At 33.8% G+C, this 20,608-nt stretch overlaps 1 protein-coding gene and 2 pseudogenes across 1 annotated transcript; 1 reads left to right on the forward strand and 2 right to left on the reverse strand.

Annotated features, from left to right (window-relative positions):
• Positions 1-641: 641 nt before the first annotated feature.
• LOC142622137 (cationic peroxidase 1-like) lies at positions 642-4,257 on the reverse strand. The gene is made up of 4 exons (XM_075795575.1): positions 3,985-4,257; positions 2,669-2,859; positions 1,520-1,685; positions 642-1,248 (listed from the first exon to the last, which is right to left on the reverse strand). The coding sequence occupies exons 1-4, from the start codon at positions 4,199-4,201 to the stop codon at positions 866-868; spliced, it is 957 nt and encodes a 318-aa protein (XP_075651690.1). The 5' UTR covers positions 4,202-4,257; the 3' UTR covers positions 642-865.
• A 4,630-nt stretch (positions 4,258-8,887) lies between these two features.
• On the forward strand, positions 8,888-15,067 carry LOC142622136 (branched-chain amino acid aminotransferase 1, mitochondrial-like; annotated as a pseudogene).
• A 1,856-nt stretch (positions 15,068-16,923) lies between these two features.
• Positions 16,924-20,489, reverse strand: LOC142622138 (cationic peroxidase 1-like; annotated as a pseudogene).
• Between the last annotated feature and the right edge of the window lie 119 nt (positions 20,490-20,608).

Raw genomic sequence — 20,608 nt, forward strand, 5'->3', positions numbered from 1 at the left:
ATCAAGCAAATTTGCTCCACTGAAAACTACATACCAACACCTTCAACAATAACCTTTTTAGTTTTCAACCTTGATTACACCACACAATTACAATTTTACATATTTGAATAATTAAATAAATTTATCATGGAATTAGCCATCACTAAAAATCCTAATATATAATAAAAAATAAAACGCCTCAGATAGGCTCAGTTAAATTGCATGTAGATGTTATAATTTTGAAGTTTCAACATGCTTCCTCCCAACCCTCATCTTCTCTAGATGAGTCAATTGCATGGTCTATTGCACTTAGACTCAAGTGAACTTATATCAAATTTTATTTTAAATAGAGATAATGCATGTGTCATTGCTTGTTGACCAATATATTTTTTGGGAAAGGAGACTCCATTTTTTAGTTTATATATTTTATTTTATAGATCCAATAATATACAAAAAATTATTTGATTCAAAATTTTAAATGGTATAAGACTGAATATACCTTTTGATTTGTAATAGTTAATTTGAATCATGAATTGATTCATTTTAAATTTAATTTGAACCATAGTTTTCATTTTCCATTCTCTTCGAGTCAAAATTCACTTGTAAGAAGAAAAAAAAAATAGTAATAAAAAAACCAACATATATAGAAAGTCAAATATGGAACAATCCACTTTATTAATTCTCTTTTGGGTAACTTTATACTTTTATAAAGTTACAAGTGGACTTAGTTTTAGACACATGTATAGAACAACCAATAATAGTTAGTCCTTAGCTCCAACCAAAATTGTGAGGTCGGGTATGGAGACTAATCATGATCGGTCACATGTATTTTTTAACCACGTATAATAACTAAAAGTAACTATATAAATAAAAAAGTTTCTTAATATCAATTAGTCTTCCTGCAATTGGTTCTGATCTCTCCATTTGAGCCAGTAAGTGGGCTGAGGTTTCCCATTTTTATCATGGCACTCCCAAAATCAGAGAAGAACATTGCTGAGTTCTGGCTATAGGTGTTCACTTGGGAATCTGTGGAGCCACCGTTGAAGAGCTGTTGATCTGAGTGCATAACGCCCTTTTTGATCACTAAATCCTTGAAATAAGTGTTATCAAAAACTCTAGCAGTTTGGTCAAGAGGAGATAAATTAGAATCTCCGCCTGTACTGGGGCAGTTTTTCTTTAATGATGCCGCAAAGTTTGAATCTATATTAGTCTCATTATAGATACGAGTCCGAATTATACTGCATTTTACTTGACCTATGGTGTGCCCTCCTACAAACAAAAAAACACGAGAAGTTAAAAAAGAGAGTATATTTGTTATAATTTGGTGAAAATTCATACACCCAAAAATGCAATTGTTCTGAGAGAGGTGGGATAAAAAGTTACGTTTTATGTTTTAACTAAGGGACAACGTTAAAAACACAACAATATTACTTTTACATGGATGAATTGACTGACTATTGACAACATTTTTATTATGAACCAATTATAACAGATCGCATTAACAATTGTTAAAATATTGTGTGTTTAAATTTGTTGTTACCTGAGAGAGTCACCATTTCTGGAGCAGTAAAACCCTTGTTGCTGAATGCAGATATGAGAGCACTAAGATCTGAGAAGGGGGAAGGGAGGTTATTTTGGGCATCATTAAAACTGGCTGTGGTTGCATCTCTTCTGCCTAATGGAACGGTCCATGTAGTGCCACCCAACTGAAGTAGTCATACACAACAAAAGAAAAGATAACAATAAGAAAGGTAAATAATTAAGGGGGAAAAAATAAATATATCATAGACCAATTAATCGATATGGCCTGGACAGTAACAATATTAAAAATTTCTTTACTCACAATTTTTAACACAAAGAATTACAATTTTTTTTTTTTTGTCTTTTTTTGAATGTAAAGCTGCTTGTCAATCTTTTTATTTATTTTTATTCTTTAACACTTTTTATTTTATTTTATAAATACGATAAATTTAAATTTATGGTGTCCATTCTATTATAAATATCTTTTGACCCTCTAAGTTTCTTCAGATTTCATTTTAGTCTTCTAACTTTGCTTTCGTTTATTTCAGTCATCTAACTTTCAAGTTTATTCAATTAAAGTTTTTTCCATCAACTTTTGTTATATGTTGTGGTTATTTTTTTTTTCAAATTTTTTAAATTAAAAAAATTCAATTAATGATTGAAAAACATTTTCCAGATTTTTTTTCAAAAATTTTTAACAAAAGTTGATGAAAATGCCTTAATTGAATAATTTTGAAACTTAACGAACTGAAATGAACAAAAACAAAACTAGAAGACTAAAATAAAATATGAAAAAACTTAGAGGGTTAGTTTTGCATTTTAGCCATATATATATAATATCCATATCTTTGCTAGGGTTACCTCAAGAGCAGAAAATGCACGGTCCAAACTAAAAGACAATAGAATGGAACTTATAATGGGACAGTTATGGCTAGTTTGGCTGGTGGGAGCTTAGAGTACGTAGAGTTGGCCATAAATTATTTTCAACTAACTCTACTCTACTTTTCTTCCTCCCCTCTATTCAAACTAACCATTAAATAGGATAATTAAAATTACATTTCTGATAGCTATATCTTAGCTATGATATACTAGTTTTTACTAATGATAGTTTTTCTCATTTTTGAATGAAAATATATGATAGTAGTAAGAGATTTTGATGATAGGTTACCTTAACAACAGAATCACGAGCTGCAACGGCTAAAATATCAGCACAAGACACAACTCTTGGGCATTGCTTTTCAAGCTGAGATTTAATGGTGTCAATCACCTCATATCCTCTCAATGAGTCGTTATTGGGCCCCGCCGTCTTCTCTCCTGTGAAATTGGTGGTGTCATCCAACAACACAGATGCATCACAACCCTGTTTACAACATCATAATATTATTAATATATATAACTAGTTTATAAAACATTGGAATGCATTAATGGAAAAATTACCAACTAATGAAATGGAATTTTATATGCGTGCTTAAAGATAAATACTTTCTTTTAAAAAATATTCGGTTATATATATATATATATATATATATATATATATATATATATATATATATATATATATATATATATATATATATATATATAACAATTAGTAATTTATCATGGTGTCAAAAATAGGTGGTTCTTAGTTTGAACACAATCTTTACTCTACTTTTTATTTAAAGTTGAAAATTACATGTGTTAGGTTCCATTTAATATGAAAAAAAATCCCACATGTAAAAAAATGTATTAGAATTATGATTAAATGATTAATTTACCCAGATTTAAATTAAGTTTTTTTTAAGAACGGTAATTTATCAGTTTATTCAAAATATTTTTTTTTTGAGAAAGTTATTCAAAATAAGTTTTTGCCAAAATGTGATAGATAATTTCAATAGTTATAACTATGTCTAAAACATAGGTATGGGTTTTTATATTTTTTCTTTTGAGTTGGATTCTCAAAAGAAAGAATAATTAGTGATTGATGGTATACAATGAGTGAAAATACCACCTTATATATGTGTATGTGTGTAGATTTAAATTAAAATAGAAAATAGTAAAATAATTACAAATTTTATTTAAAAAGTCATACAAATAATGTGACAACAAATGTGATTAATACAATGAGTTAACTTAGTAGTTCTTAATTCTAAGGCCTCATGATATTCATAAAGTTTTGAATTTAAAACTTTTAGCTAGTATTTTGGGACTATCCTCAAGGAATTTCACCTCATAATAACTTGAGGTGTATATGAGATGAGGGAGGAAATAACACATAGTCGAGGGAATTAGGTGCTCGAATAGTTCTAGATATCCTCATTTCAAAAGAAAATATTTCTAAATTAAGAAAATAATAATAATAATAATAATAAAAAATGAAAAAATAAGGACAAATTATTATATGTAAGTTAAATACATATATTGTCTTTTTGAACACGTCGTGGGTTAAATTAAATGGTGAAGGCTAAAAGATAGGAATTAAAAATAACAATGATATAAGACTTTCATTGACAAAGCAATCATGGAAATGGAGGCGGAGTAATGAGGCCCCCATACGATTCTCTTTGGACACTGCAGTGCTTACTGCGCCTTGAATTATAGAGAGAGCCGTAGGGCAAGAACTCGAATAGAAGTTGGATGATAGCTGAGCAGAAGCTATTCCCAACATAAACAAGAATAAAGTAGGAAAGGAGAGAATAGAGGAGGAAAAGAAGAAAGCCATGACTTTACTAAAACAAGAAAACTTTATATTTCATAACTGGTTAAATCCTACTGATACTTATAGCCATTAGTGTTGCAGTAGTGAAACCATTTTTTCTTTCTAAAAATAATTAATTTATGTAAATATTGTGGAGTACAGAAGGGCATCCATCCAAAAGGTTCTGTAGGATCAGGAATCTGCTGTGGGACCATCGGAGGTAGGACAGGAAGAGTTGTCTCAGGGGTAGGAGTAGCAGCAGGAGCCTCTTCAATCTCCTGTATTTCTAGGGGAAGCCAAACGTTCTCGGACTTCCTCAAATCCGAAGACTGGGGAACTCCTGCTACGTTTAAAGCTTCCCCCCATACTTTTTGACAGTATTCGCGGCATAAAGCCGCGAATTCCTCTGTCAGCTGTTCCTCGGTGGTCGCTACCCCTTCGTCAAAACTTGCCTCGCTTGGCGCCTTGAAGAGAGAGTTGGAAGGAGCCGGCTTCTTCCTTCATCGAGCCGCTGTTTCTTCGCATCCGAGTACTCCCTTTGAGCTTGGGAGAGCTCTTCATTTCTTTCCTTAAGGAGTTTGCGCCGTCCTTCTATCTCGGGTCTTCATGGTCTTCAAGTTTGACTCGACCCCATTCTTCTCTCTCCTCGCCCGCTACCTCCAAGGTCGCCTTCTCGTTCTCGGCAAGGGCTGTACCTAAGGTCTTCTCGTCTTCCACCCTAACTTCGAGCTCAGCCCTGGCTACTTTCCGAGCGTCTTCAATAAACTTTTTAGCTACAAAGACCTCCTGAATAGCCTGTAAAAAAGCATGATGGAGTTAGGAATAACAAAAACTAATTTACTTATAAATATTGTTGAAGGGAGAAACACTAACCAACGATAAGTCTCTATATATAGAGAGGACTAGATGTGGTTGGCCCATCTTTTCCAAGGTCTCCATGTCCTTGGGCGGCGAAGAGGGCGTTCTAGGACCTCGGCCAGGTGGTGGGCGTGGCCTTGTTGAACTGCCCTTATACTGGACTGGCAGGAGATAGGAGCGCCGTCCAGCCTTAGATCGGGGGACCAGGTGGCCGGTGCTCGGTGCACTACAGCCTCATCCCTGATTTCCCCAAGTTCAGCTGAACGTGCTCTACCCTTGCACTTGTCCGGCTTCTGCTGCTGGGCCGGTGGGAGTTGTTGGCGTGGTTTCTTGGGGTCCTTAGTGATCGCCCCGTCATTATCCCCCTTCCTCTTCTTCTTGGGATCCTCGGCTGGCAGTTTTGGCTCAGCTAGAGGAGGAGGAGGAGGTAAGGCTGGGGGAACTTGGGACGTCCCCGTTTTCTTCTTCTCTGCAACTTTGGCAGCCCTGTTAGTGAGAAGATCCTCCATTCGTCCCATGTTTTCTATAGATTCGTCCTCGGGAAGGGCAACTACAAACCCTGCAATTCCAGAGGCCTCGGTGCCTTCTTCCTCCTTGTCGGAAAGTACCACAAACTGGTTTCCGCGAGGTCTTTCGGTGTCATCTAGATGGAATTGGTCTATCTCGTCGTCAAGTGTGTGTGAAGAAGACACCTGTTCTTCTGGAACGACAGTCGCTTGTGAATGCACGGCGAGTGGGACCGCTGCTATCGGCCGGTCGTACAAAATGGTGTTAGGAGCGTCTGGGAGGTCACGATCGTCCAAAAAATGGGGCCGAGCTACGTTTATCCTCTTTCTTCTTCGGTCGCCTGCAATTATGGCGCTATCTATCTCTTGGAAGTCTTTGGAAAGAGGGGTGTACCCGAGAATAAGGTGAGCAGCCCGGAGTTGTAGGTCTTCACTAACGAACATCTCGGAGCGAAGTACTCGGTTTAGATCTGCGACGTTACAGTGACTCAGACGAGGACGCACGTGTTGCTTATCTGCAAAAAAGACATCAATACAAACAAACTTGGTCAGATTTACGTAAATGTTTAACAAATTTAAGCAAGTATGAATACGCTTTTGTGTGTGTGCTAGGAGAAGTGGTGTTGTGGGGAGGTTAATCCTACGGCGTCGCACCTGGATCTCCCCACTCAACTGGGCAGTGGAAGCCGTCGTGCCAGTTCCCAGACACGATCAAGTAGTCGTCCTTCATGCCTTTGTTTGATTTGGGCAGACAGGAGATTAGCCTAACGGTGCTGGACCGAGATTTAATGTAATAACCTACATTAGAAAGTTTGTGGGACTCATATAGGAACACGACATCGTGCCATGTGAGGTTTAAACCCATCTGCTCGTTTAAAGCATCTACACTGCCTAGAACTCTAAAAACGTTTGGGAGGCATTGATCGGGACACAACCGGTGGTTGCGAAGGTACTCCCTAGTTACAGGTTTCATTGGAATGGTCATCCCACCCTCTAGAAAGGCTATCATAGGAATGATAACCTCTCCCTCTTTCCTAGAACCAGCCACGGCTGTCGCCGGGCAGTATTTTAGTCCTACATCGCTAGGAATACGGTACTTGGCTCTAAAGCCTTCCATACCAGCGGCGGTATCAACTAGACACTTTAATTTTCCCATTACAGAGGAACGATAGACCAAACTCTAAAGGGGAGGGTGTTTACGAAGACAGCCGAGGACTGTATCCGAGGAGAAAAGGTTAAGAATAGAGAGAGAGCAAGAACTTACAAAGTTGAAGGTACAGGTTTCCACGATTTTCTGCTGTTAAAGAATAATTGTTGTTGTTTTGATGGGATTGATCCCTGAAGATTTAAATGAAGGCGCAGGTTCCCGAAGCGTCACGACGTGCGAAAAGGCGGCCTCGAAATTATATTTGTCCCGCCTAAAATTTCGTGGAGTGATGAGGGCCGTTGGATGTCCATCTCACCGTTGAACGTGAGGGACAAAATGTAACTGGCAGTAATAAATACGCGCGGTGTTCAAAATAAAACCGCCAAATGGCATACTCTGGGACGCGAAACGATTTCCACACGTGGCATTACTCGCAAAGGGAGTAGAGCAGGTTCTCGTCGGATCAAAACCCTATTTTTCTCCTCGGACGTTGAAAATTAGAGTTTTGAGGGGCTATTGTGGGGGGTAAAAAGATCCTGATGGGAACATGGGCCTTTTGGGCCGTGTTAAGGAGGGCCGACCTGACCCTGGGTTTAGAAGTTGTTAATACTATGGATCAGCCCATGCGCCGAGGATCCGAGGACCCAGCCGAGGGTGAACTTACCCTCGGATGAGCACCAAAGAACTCGGGATTTCATAGTAAAGGTTAGGGGATGGCACAGTTAAGGCCAATGGTTAAAGGGGGAAACCCTAGAATGCCCCAGAAGCACCGGTGTTGAAGAAATGTCAAAGATAAAGGCTGCTACCTCCACATTAAAGACCCTGCACCTACCACCCTGGCCGCATTAATGGGGAGGTGACACTTGAACAGTGGAAGGGAAACTTCTAGTTACTGTTCAAAGGCACTAAGAAAAGAAATATCTAGGCTAAGGGAGGAGTTGGGGCAACACGTGTATAAAGTATTAAAAAGAAGAGTATTTAAGGGAGGACTTAGAACAGACAAGAGGAGGGGGGGACTTTCTGTAACCTAAAAAAGAAAAAAGACAAAGAGAGAGATAATATAAGAACAGCTCTCGGCTTACGTCCGAGGAGGCCCAATTACAATATTCCTTGTTGTTTTCAATTACTTGCAATCTTTAGTTTGTCATTTAATCCTCACCAACTTCTAACCTGGGTTTCACGCCCACACTCTACAAATTATTATTGTTTAAGGCTCATTGGGCCTGAGCCCATAACTGTTCTTGGGTCCAGGTGCAATTGTGCTCTTACAGTAATCTTAACTAAATATTTAAACTAATTGTCAAGAGTCTTGTAATTCAACTAATTGTAATATTTTTCTTCTTTAACGAAGACATTTAAGATTCAAAGCGTTTTTACTAGTTGTAACTACCATTATAAAAAATATATATTTCTAGATTGTTTGCTCGTTGTACCTACCGAATCAATAAAAAATATATATATCTAGACAACTTGTCGAATTGTCAATTTTGGGATAAACCAGTGGTTTCTCACGTTTTCAAACATACAAATGGATGGAAAATATTTTTATATTCTATATACTAATATATCAGACATGTGCATTATGCACCCCTTATACTATATGTAGAGCTTAGTACTGCCATCGACTCTCTGACTCGTAAGAGGGAAGGGATTTAAGATAGATTGAGTGTCAACAAAATCATTAATATTTAATTTTTAAGAGTTGTTTGGCAAATCAATAGATTTTGTTTAATTGTAATCCATCCAAGTTGTCTAGATTGAGGTTAGAATTAGTTCTTGGAAGGGTAATTCTACGGTAGACACTTTTTTTTTTTTTACCCTTTTGTTTTTGTAACAACTTTACAGTTCATCATTTGTTACATAACATGTATTAAATGAGTTAGTAATTATCTGTTAGCAATTAAGATTAAGTATGTATGATACATTTACAATAAATATACTAATACTTTGAACTTTGAAGAGCTGAAAATATTAATGATATAAGTTAGTAACTTCAAAAGTAACAATAAAGAAAAATACACATACATACATAAAGATGAACCAAGTAACCAACCACCCTTAGGCTTCACCAAAAAAAAGAAAAAAAGAAAAAAAAAAGAGAGAGATATGGTGGTCCATTTTGTGGTAGATTACTCTAGAAATCCTACTAAATAAATGATTCAACTGTTTTTTGATAGTTTCTCGACCCAATCCATACTGACTCTAATCCTATTTCAAGCTTTGTCTAGATTATCAAATTATATACTGATCCAAAAACTGACTGTGTTAGGTGATAGGTAACGCTAAGTCTCTCCCTCCAATTTTGGTATACAATTAAAAAGAGCAAACACGTTTCACACCCTTGCAACTAAATTATTGTTTCTGGTCCATCTTTTTTTTTTTTTCCTCATAACTTCATAAGTCATAATGCCTCTTGTTCATCTCATTATTCATTTATAACTAGCTGCTTGGTTCTTAGATCCCCTCCATTTCTGTATTACCATATCTGAAAACTCTCAATTTTATTGCTGGGGTTACCATGATTTCAAGGAGTGTATGCTTTCGCAATTTGCTTCAATCTCTTCAAGCTACTTCTTCCTCGTCCAAGGTGTATTTTTTTTTTTAAGCCTTAACTTCTTATAATTTATTCGCTATATATTGTTCTTGTTTTTGATATAATTTCTTTGTTTTTGTTAGGCAGATATTGTTACAAGGTTTTTTTTATTTATTATTTTTATTTTTATTTTTAAGTTATAAACATTGCAGAGGGTTTTTCTGGGTGAAAGAGTATTATGAAATTATTTTCTTTGTACTTTCTTTCATTCTTTCTCAGTTCTTTGATCATATATAAGCTACCAGTGACGGACCCATGATTTCAAGTTAGAGGGGCCAGAGATAAGCGAAAAAAAAAAAAAAAAAAATTCAAGTACACATCCATTTAGTATTAATAAACTTTCAACCAACACAAATATACAAAAATCATTGTTTCATAATATATTAAGATGCAATCATCTACCAACAAAAACAAAATGCACAAAACACTATTATTTCTTAATATACAAAATACTATTGTTTTTTAACAAATTTTTTTTTTAAAGATTTACATGGGCTGAGTTGATGATTCATGATTTTGGATGGGCCCAAGCTACAAAGTAAGGGAGTCCAAGTCTAAATTTTTTATTTTTTACTAAAAATTAAACTACTAATTTTTTTTTTTGAGCCCGGGCACCGAGCCCCCGCTTGGGTTCATCCCTGTAAGCTATCCTATTGTTCAATTTTCATGTTTTGATGATTGATTAATTATTTTCTCTAGTACTTCTAGTATTTTCTATTTTGGGACCATATTGATTTCCTCCCTCAGAATAGATAGTTTGTCTTTGTAAAGATACATAAATGTTTGAGATTATAACAACTAAATTAAATGACCATGATCATTGGACGTATCATACTCCCAAGAAAAAAAAAAATCATAGAGATACCATAAAATTATCCTTATCTTGGATATATTACATAGGCTATTCATTTTTTTTCCCCCCTAATAATAGGTTATTCAGTTCGTAGTTCGTACATTAGATTAGATAGTCTAGTCAATTATATTTTCTTACATAACATACACGTTTCTATTATTTTGTTTTGATGAATATATAACATACACGTTATTCTCTCTTTGCTCGATTCAAAGACCGGTCAAAAGTGCCTAAAAAAAATGTCATTATCTCTTTGCTCAATTCAAAGAACGGTACTTTCAAAAAAAAAAAAAAAAAAAAAATCAAAGAACGGTCGCTTTCAAAAAAAATTCAAAGAACGGTCCAAACGTTTCTCGAAAAAGAAAAAGAAAAAGAAAAAGAAAGATAGAAAGAAAGAGAGAGAATGGTCCAAAAAGTGTTCATGGGGGCCGAAATGCAATCTGGGCCGGTATAGGTTCGACTTACAAGAATGGGCTGGGTGTAGATGAATGTGGTTTGCTTATTGATTGGGTTGGGTGTAGGTTTGTGTTGTTTAATAGTCCTATGAGATACCATTAATAAGATTATGTGGGGAATTCATTAAGGAAAATGCTAATATAATTTTTTTTTTAGAAATAAACATGCACAAAGTAGAGGAAATGAGGTTCTAACACAAAAACAAATACTTGCTAACAATTAATTTAATTGGTGTAATATTGATAACATAATAAAAAAATTTCTGTTGTTACTCTTTTTTTATTTAAAATTTGGCACGTCAATTTAAAACCTCCTCTCACATATATAAAAGTGAGTCTTATTTAGAGGCCTTACTCACGAAACCCGCCTTTATATGAGAGGAGGTAATATTGTTGTACAGTACAATATTATTTTTTAAGATTTAAGTCTTTCTTTCTTCTTTTTCTTTCTTTAAGGGAAAGTCTATCCCTTTTTTTTTTAGCGTTTTGAAAAAATATAAATAAACAATTAAGTGAAAAATTAAAAGTGAAAAGCTAATCCAAACAGATTTGAATTCAAAATTTCAAAGTTCAAAGTTCAAAGTTCAAAGTTCAAAGCTAAAGCAGGGATAGAAATGTGAAAGAACATACATAAGGAGAACTGACGTGTTAATGTTCATATTTTGTAGATTGGATGTTACTATGGATTTTCATCTCAGGCTTCATCTTCTCTGCAACAAATGTGCGAACCATCTATTTATCGGTAATTGCATTATACTAAATTAGTCCCTTGTGTTACAACATTATGCAAATGCTTTAGTAGGTACATTTATCCTCATTCAAATACACATACAAATAATGAAATACACACAGTCTTGTGATTTCAGGTCTGTTTGAGACCTACTTATTTTGCTGAAATTAAAACTTTTTGTTGAAAGTATTATAGATAAAAGTAAATGTTGGTTGAGATAGTACAGTGGGACTATGAATAGTACTAAAACAAAAAGTGCAGTGATACTCATGAATAGTAGCAAAAATAAACTGAATAGTAAAATAAGTTGGCAAAAAATAAATTAGCCAAATAGACACTTCTTCTAGAATTTTCTAGCAAGTGAAAAAAAAAAATGGAACTCTTGCTAATGTTTTTGACCTGGTTTCTGCTTTTCTTATTGAGAATTGGCAATTTCAGAGATGATGACAACGCTGATTTGGACTGGGATAATCTTGGATTTGGTATAATGCCAACTGATTACATGTACCTTATGAAATGTTCTAAAGGAGAGGATTTTGAACAAGGTCAGCTTAATCGTTATGGAAACATTGAGTTGGGTCCCGTCATTGGAGTTCGAATTATGGGCAGGTAAGCTGAAAGTGATCTCTTTGTTACAATATTCAAATCTTTGCATGCTAGCTACAATACTTTGGATGGAAGTCTATTATCTAATACAAATTCTGAGTAACTTGAAGTTGAATCACTTGGTTCTAATTGTCCGAGCAGGAAGCCTTGTACTTACGAGTCTTAATGGGTATCCAGTGTCATGTCATTTAAAATTTTAAATGACATAGCACTCTATATACTATTAGATCTAGGAAGTAAACTTTGTTTCCAATCGAATATGGTGACATGAACACTTTGAAGTAGCGAAAGTGACTGTGCTCGAGTTTCAAGTCTCGACTATATTATCACTAAAACATTGGTCCAACCCATTGGCGAAGTTTCATATATGGAAAATTTGAAAAAGTTTGGATCACCTTAATCATGCCTTAAATGCATGAAGTAGTCACTGTTTTTGAAGGAAGACATGTCCAATGAATTGAAATGGACTTTTTCTTAGAGCTGGATAACAAAGAAGAGGTGGAAAGAAGTTGAAAAATGAAAAAAAAACAAGTAAATTAAAAAACTGCAGCCTATTTTACCCTTACTTTGTGAAGCCTATGACTATGAGAAACTTATAATCATGTCAAAAATCTGAACAGGCAGTGTATGAAGGTACAAAAGTACATAGGAAACAAGATGGACGGCTTCTTCTCTTCCGTCCAGAGCAGAATGCGATTCGCATGAAATTTGGAGCAGAGAGAATGTGCATGCCATCACCCTCCATTGATCAATTTGTAGATGCTGTGAAGCAGACTGTCCTAGCCAACAAGCGTTGGGTAATCATCTTCTATCTTGAAGAAAATGCTGAACCATTAACTCTTTATGAGTTAATTATTTCTCTAAATTTATACATCTTTTTAATATAATGTATGTGGATAATTATGATGATCAGGTTCCTCCTCCAGGAAAAGGGTCTCTGTACATTAGGCCTCTGCTCATGGGAAGTGGTCAAATATTGGGTTTGGGTGCAGCGCCTGAATACACTTTCCTAGTATATGTTTCCCCTGTTGGCAACTACTTCAAGGTGAGGGCATTTTTTGTTTTCCAATTGAAGCTTAACTTTTGCTTCGAACGAAAATATTCTAGACTGTCTAGAATACTAAAAAGGGGACAGCGATTTTTATTCCATTGGATCCTACCAAGTGTAGAATGATTTGTCATTTGTGTTATCTTACATTATAATCAGGAGGGTTTTGCACCCTTGAACTTGTATGTTGAGAAAGATTTTGATCGTGCCTCTCGTGGTGGAACTGGAGGAATCAAATCAATCACCAACTATGCCCCGGTAAGGAATTATTCTCTCATGTAACTTAAGTTTTTGCTGCATTAAGCATTATTGTGTAACACATCATTGTGTTTGAAATTGTAGGGTTTGAAAGCATTGACTAAAGCAAAGAACAGAGGATTTTCTGATGTCTTATATCTGGACTCAGTGAATAAGAAAAATATTGAGGAGGTCTCCTCTTGTAACGTTTTTATTGTGAAGGTATTTTTCTTTTATAAAATATTTTAAGTTCAATTTAATATGTTAGCAAGTTTTTGTCTTGATGGAATATAAGGAAAGTGAAACTATTCTGTGAAGACCACAGAATGTAACCAAAGGATGCCAAACATTCTGTATTGTATAAACCTCATTGGATAAGCCTTGAAAGATATTACAATATAAGGTATAATTTCCAATGATCACTGATTACTAAGAAACAAATTGATTTGTGAAATTATCTTTAGTATATGGGGATGAATGAAACAGTAGGCAAGTAATGATGCTTGAGATTGGATAAGAAAAGCTATTTGTAATATAATTGACTATATTGACACAAATAAGATGTAAATGACAACTTATCACTTAGGCATCATAAATGGAACCATTCAGCTTCCTCCATTAGGTTTAAGCAACCTGTAAATTATCCAAATTTTTTTTAAGCAACCTGTATTTTATACTTGTTTCACATTTACTCCATTAAATTTTTTTACAGTCCTAAATTATATTATCTCCCTTTGTATTCTTATAATTGGTACCCTCTAAACCTCATGCATGCATTTTCCAATTTTCTAGGGCAATGCTATTTCAACTCCTGCAATAAATGGGACCATTCTTCCAGGAGTCACCCGCAGAAGCATCATTGAGATTGCTCGCGATCATGGTTACCAGGTGATATTCATGTACCACAAAATGACAGCTTGAACTTGATTTTCTTAATTAAGCTTTGAAGTAATACCAACTGAGACGGGCTTCATTAAAAAATTTAGGCCACTCTTCCCTTTGTACATGTGAGACTTATGCACGACTAGGAACTTGCTGTTTCTGTTTTTGATGTTTCTCTTTGTTTCCAAGATGTGAACTCTTTACTCTGTAGGGTCTTTGTCATGGAATTCATTCTATTTTCTTCTAAAAATAATTAATTACTAGTTGGGTCAAATGTTTAAACTGTTCGGAAATGGTTAGTTTAATTATTTAATCATTATTCTAATATTGTTCGTAATTTGATGTCAGGTCAAGGAACGTGTTATTCCTATTGATGAATTGACTGATGCCGATGAAGTTTTCTGCACAGGAACTGCTGTTGGTGTTGCTTCTGTAGGTAGCATTACATATGAAGGAAAAAGGTAATTAATATTATATGGCTTATATGTTTATTTGCTGAAAGATGGTTAAAGTATAGTTATAACTAGAAAAATTGAAGTTCTGAAAATTTTTTAATAAAGAAATAGGCTAAAAAGTTAAAAGAAAAAACTATTTGCAAACACACCATAGTGTGATAGAAAAAGAAAGAGCCTTTCGAAAACAAATGAGTACCTTCAGGGTACATCCCTCTGATTATTGATCATAATAGTTGCAGAATTTATATTAATACTGCCAATATCTAACTTATGTAACTTATTTATATGCAGGATTAAATTTAAAACGGGTGCTCAGACTGTGTCCCAGGAACTATACTCAACCCTTGTAGGAATAAAAACGGGTTTGGTTGAGGATAAGATGGGCTGGATAGTAGAGATAGAATAGTGACCATACCAAAATATTGTCAAAATTGTTGCTCCTTGGAACAGAATTTGTAAAAATAAACCAATTTCATAATTCACAATCTATATATCCAGAATTGAATGTGTTTGTTGTGTAGCATTGATTTGTTCCATAACAAATTAAGGACCAAAAAGTATTTTGGCAACAAATCTCCCCGTCATATGTGCTCCTCTTCACATGGACCTTAACTCCTCTTAGCACGTGAGCCTTTGCAAATCCATCAAATCTCTCACTCACATGTAAGTCTCTTTCACATCAACCTTAGCAAATACAAGCCTTCGCAAATCCTAGAGTGTCATGCATGCAAGATTTGCAGCAAATGCAGCAATCTCCAAATGCCCATTCAAGCAAAAGTTGTACCTCCAATACCATTTTGTTAGGAGTATTCATGAACCCAGAAGTCTAAGCTAATAAGGACGAGTTCAACTTACAATTAGACAAAGATATTTATACTCATCATTTAATAATACCTATAGAAGGGACATGTCCCTTGAAAATTTCTAAATCTATTACTTTTGTTATTGGATTTTACACCATCTTCTTTGATGACACATAGTGAAAAACACATTTAGACCCCTACCAAGGCTAAACTACCAAATTTAATCACTTAATTCACATATTAACTAGATAGTTAATTAATCAATTTTAAATCACATTATTATTAAGGATAAATAGAAAAAGCACACCAACCAAATATAAACACATGCACACAGTGACAAGCATATATTCACGGAGTGAAAATCCAAATGGTAAAAACATTATGGTGTAAAACCTAAATCCAACTCAACAAGTCAACTATTGAAGGTTGTTGCGGTACATACAATATTCATGTGACTTCCCATACGTATAGTTAGGCTTAGTACCCAAGCTCTCCTCTTCGCTAGCAAGTGCAGATAATGTATTGTGCCTTCAATGTTACTTGTTGCCACATGTTAACCTACCGACGGCAAAACCGATATCTTGATCACTTTAAGGCTTCTTGAAGGTTTGGTATCATCTCTTTTGATTTCAAACTCCAACTCTAGTCTTGTGATCTATGTGTTTGGAAGTATAAACCTCTCTAAGGTGTATCAATGAGAGAGAAAGGAAGAACTAGATGGCTTTCTCTAGGGCTTTATTAGTTTAGTGTGGTCGTCTTCCTCTCTAAATCATTAAAGTTGCATTGTAGTTTTAAATTAAAATTGGTGTAGGTTTCTAGGGTTGGTTGGTTATAGAAAAGTTGTGAAAGCTTGGGTTAATGATTTTCCATTATAGGTTAGCCTGACTGAAAGTTGCGAAAATGTCTACTGAAACTGTCAATCCGGTTGATTGATCAAGCAAATTTGCTCCACCGAAAACTACATACCAACACCTTCAACAATAACCTTTTTAGTTTTCAACCTTGATTACACCACACAATTACAATTTTACATATTTGAATAATTAAATAAATTTATCATGGAATTAGCCATCACTAAAAATCCTAATATATAATCAAAAATAAAACGCCTCGTATAGGCTCAGTTAAATTGCATGTAGATGTTATAATTTTGAAGTTTCAACATGCTTCCTCCCAACCCTCATCTTCTCTAGATGAGTCAATTGCATGGTCTATTGCACTTAAACTCAAGTGAACTTATATCAAATTTTATTTTAAATAGAGATAATGCATGTGTCATTGCTTGTTGACCAATATATTTTTTGGGAAAGGAGACTCCATTTTTTAGTTTATATATTTTATTTTATAGATCCAATAATATACAAAATATTATTTGATTCAAAATTTTAAATGGTATAAGACTGAATATACCTTTTGATTTGTAATAGTTAATTTGAATCATGAATTGATTCATTTTAAATTTAATTTGAACCATAGTTTTCATTTTCCATTCTCTTCGAGTCAAAATTCACTTGTAAGAAGAAAAAAAAAATAGTAATAAAAAAACCAACATATATAGAAAGTCAAATATGGAACAATCCACTTTATTAATTCTCTTTTGGGTAACTTTATACTTTTATAAAGTTACAAGTGGACTTAGTTTTAGACACATGTATAGAACAACCAATAATAGTTAGTCCTTAGCTCCAACCAAAATTGTGAGGTCGGGTATGGAGACTAATCATGATCGGTCACATGTATTTTTTAACCACGTATAATAACTAAAAGTAACTATATAAATAAAAAAGTTTCTTAATATCAATTAGTCTTCCTGCAATTGGTTCTGATCTCTCCATTTGAGCCAGTAAGTGGGCTGAGGTTTCCCATTTTTATCATGGCACTCCCAAAATCAGAGAAGAACATTGCTGAGTTCTGGCTATAGGTGTTCACTTGGGAATCTGTGGAGCCACCGTTGAAGAGCTGTTGATCTGAGTGCATAACGCCCTTTTTGATCACTAAATCCTTGAAATAAGTGTTATCAAAAACTCTAGCAGTTTGGTCAAGAGGAGATAAATTAGAATCTCCGCCTGTACTGGGGCAGTTTTTCTTTAATGATGCCGCAAAGTTTGAATCTATATTAGTCTCATTATAGATACGAGTCCGAATTATACTGCATTTTACTTGACCTATGGTGTGCCCTCCTACAAACAAAAAAACACGAGAAGTTAAAAAAGAGAGTATATTTGTTATAATTTGGTGAAAATTCATACACCCAAAAATGCAATTGTTCTGAGAGAGGTGGGATAAAAAGTTACGTTTTATGTTTTAACTAAGGGACAACGTTAAAAACACAACAATATTACTTTTACATGGATGAATTGACTGACTATTGACAACATTTTTATTATGAACCAATTATAACAGATCGCATTAACAATTGTTAAAATATTGTGTGTTTAAATTTGTTGTTACCTGAGAGAGTCACCATTTCTGGAGCAGTAAAACCCTTGTTGCTGAATGCAGATATGAGAGCACTAAGATCTGAGAAGGGGGAAGGGAGGTTAATTTGGGCATCATTAAAACTGGCTGTGGTTGCATCTCTTCTGCCTAATGGAACGGTCCATGTAGTGCCACCCAACTGAAGTAGTCATACACAACAAAAGAAAAGATAACAATAAGAAAGGTAAATAATTAAGGGGGAAAAATATATATATATCATAGACCAATTAATCGATATGGCCTGGACAGTAACAATATTAAAAATTTCTTTACTCACAATTTTTAATACAAAGAATTACAATTTTTTTTGTCTTTTTTTGAATGTAAAGCTGCTTGTCAATCTTTTTATTTATTTTTATTCTTTAACATTTTTTATTTTATTTTATAAATATGATAAATTTAAATTTATGGTGTCCATTCCATTATAAATATCTTTTGACCCTCTAAGTTTCTTCAGATTTCATTTTAGTCTTCTAACTTTGCTTTCGTTTATTTCAGTCATCTAACTTTCAAGTTTATTCAATTAAGGTTTTTTCCATCAACTTTTGTTATATGTTGTGGTTATTTTTTTTTTTCAAATTTTTTTAAATTAAAAAAATTCAATTAATGATTGAAAAACATTTTCCAGATTTTTTTTTTCAAAAATTTTTAACAAAAGTTGATGAAAATGCCTTAATTGAATAATTTTGAAACTTAACGAACTGAAATGAACAAAAACAAAACTAGAAGACTAAAATAAAATATGAAAAAACTTAGAGGGTTAGTTTTATATTTTAGCCATATATATATAATATCCATATCTTTGCTAGGGTTACCTCAAGAGCAGAAAATGCACGGTCCAAACTAAAAGACAATAGAATGGAACTTATAATGGGACAGTTATGGCTAGTTTGGTTGGTGGGAGCTTAGAGTACGTAGAGTTGGCCATAAATTATTTTCAACTAACTCTACTCTACTTTTCGTCCTCCCCTCTATCCAAACTAACCATTAAATAGGATAATTAAAATTACATTTCTGATAGCTATATCTTAGCTATGATATACTAGTTTTTACTAATGATAGTTTTTCTCATTTTTGAATGAAAATATATGATAGTAGTAAGAGATTTTGATGATAGGTTACCTTAACAACAGAATCACGAGCTGCAACGGCTAAAATATCAGCACAAGACACAACTCTTGGGCATTGCTTTTCAAGCTGAGATTTAATGGTGTCAATCACCTCATATCCTCTCAATGAGTCGTTATTGGGCCCCGCCGTCTTCTCTCCTGTGAAATTGGTGGTGTCATCCAACAACACAGATGCATCACAACCCTGTTTACAACATCATAATATTATTAATATATATAACTAGTTTATAAAACATTGGAATGGATTAATGGAAAAATTACCAACTAATGAAATGGAATTTTATATGCGTGCTTAAAGATAAATACTTTCTTTTAAAAAATATTCGGTTATATATATATATATATATATATATATATATATATATATATATATATATATATATATATAACAATTAGTAATTTATCATGGTGTCAAAAATAGGTGGTTCTAAGTTTGAACACAATCTTTACTCTACTTTTTATTTAAAGTTGAAAATTACATGTGTTAGGTTCCATTTAATATGAAAAAAAATCCCACATGTAAAAAAATGTATTAGAATTATGATTAAATGATTAATTTACCCAGATTTAAATTAAGTTTTTTTAAGAACGGTAATTTATCAGTTTATTCAAAATATTTTTTTTTTTGAGAAAGTTATTCAAAATAAGTTTTTGCCAAAATGTGATAGATAATTTCAATAGTTATAACTATGTCTAAAACATAGGTATGGGTTTTTATATTTTTTCTTTTGAGTTGGATTCTCAAAAGAAAGAATAATTAGTGATTGATGGTATACAATGAGTGAAAATACCACCTTATATATGTGTATGTGTGTAGACTTAAATTAAAATAGAAAATAGTAAAATGATTACAAATTTTATTTAAAAAGTCATACAAATAATGTGACAACAAATGTGATTAATACAATGAGTTAACTTAGTAGTTCTTAATTCTAAGGCCTCATGATATTCATAAAGTTTTGAATTTAAAACTTTTAGCTAGTATTTTGGGACTATCCTCAAGGAATTTCACCTCATAATAACTTGAGGTGTATATGAGATGAGGGAGGAAATAACACATAGTCGAGGGAATTAGGTGCTCGAATAGTTCTAGATATCCTCATTTCAAAAGAAAATATTTCTAAATTAAGAAAATAATAATAATAATAATAATAAAAAATGAAAAAATAAGGACAAATTATTATATGTAAGTTAAATACATATATTGTCTTTTTGAACACGTCGTGGGTTAAATTAAATGGTGAAGGCTAAAAGATAGGAATTAAAAATAACAATGATATAAGACTTTCATTGACAAAGCAATCATGGAAATGGAGGCGGAGTAATGAGGCCCCCATACGATTCTCTTTGGACACTGCAGTTGCTTACCGCGCCTTGAATTATAGAGAGAGCCGTAGGGCAAGAACTCGAATAGAAGTTGGATGATAGCTGAGCAGAAGCTATTCCCAACATAAACAAGAATAAAGTAGGAAAGGAGAGAATAGAGGAGGAAAAGAAGAAAGCCATGACTTTACTAAAACAAGAAAACTTTATATTTCATAACTGGTTAAATCCTACTGATACTTATAGCCATTAGTGTTGCAGTAGTGAAACCATTTTTTCTTTCTAAAAATAATTAATTTATGTAAATATTGTGGAGTACAGAAGGGC

This window comes from Castanea sativa, chromosome 1, assembly GCF_040712315.1.
Source record: "Castanea sativa cultivar Marrone di Chiusa Pesio chromosome 1, ASM4071231v1".
Lineage (NCBI taxonomy): Eukaryota > Viridiplantae > Streptophyta > Magnoliopsida > Fagales > Fagaceae > Castanea > Castanea sativa.

Bases quoted from the DNA above. Each gene is read 5' to 3' on its own strand.
- LOC142622137 (XM_075795575.1), bottom strand. From the start codon at position 4,201: ATGGCTTTCTTCTTTTCCTCCTCTATTCTCTCCTTTCCTACTTTATTC. The intron at 2,860-3,984 runs AAAGTCTTATAT...GTTGTAAACAGG, and splicing joins CCATGATTGCTTTGTCAATG to GTTGTGATGCATCTGTGTTG. The intron at 1,686-2,668 runs GTAACCTATCAT...TGACTACTTCAG, and splicing joins CTCGTGATTCTGTTGTTAAG to TTGGGTGGCACTACATGGAC.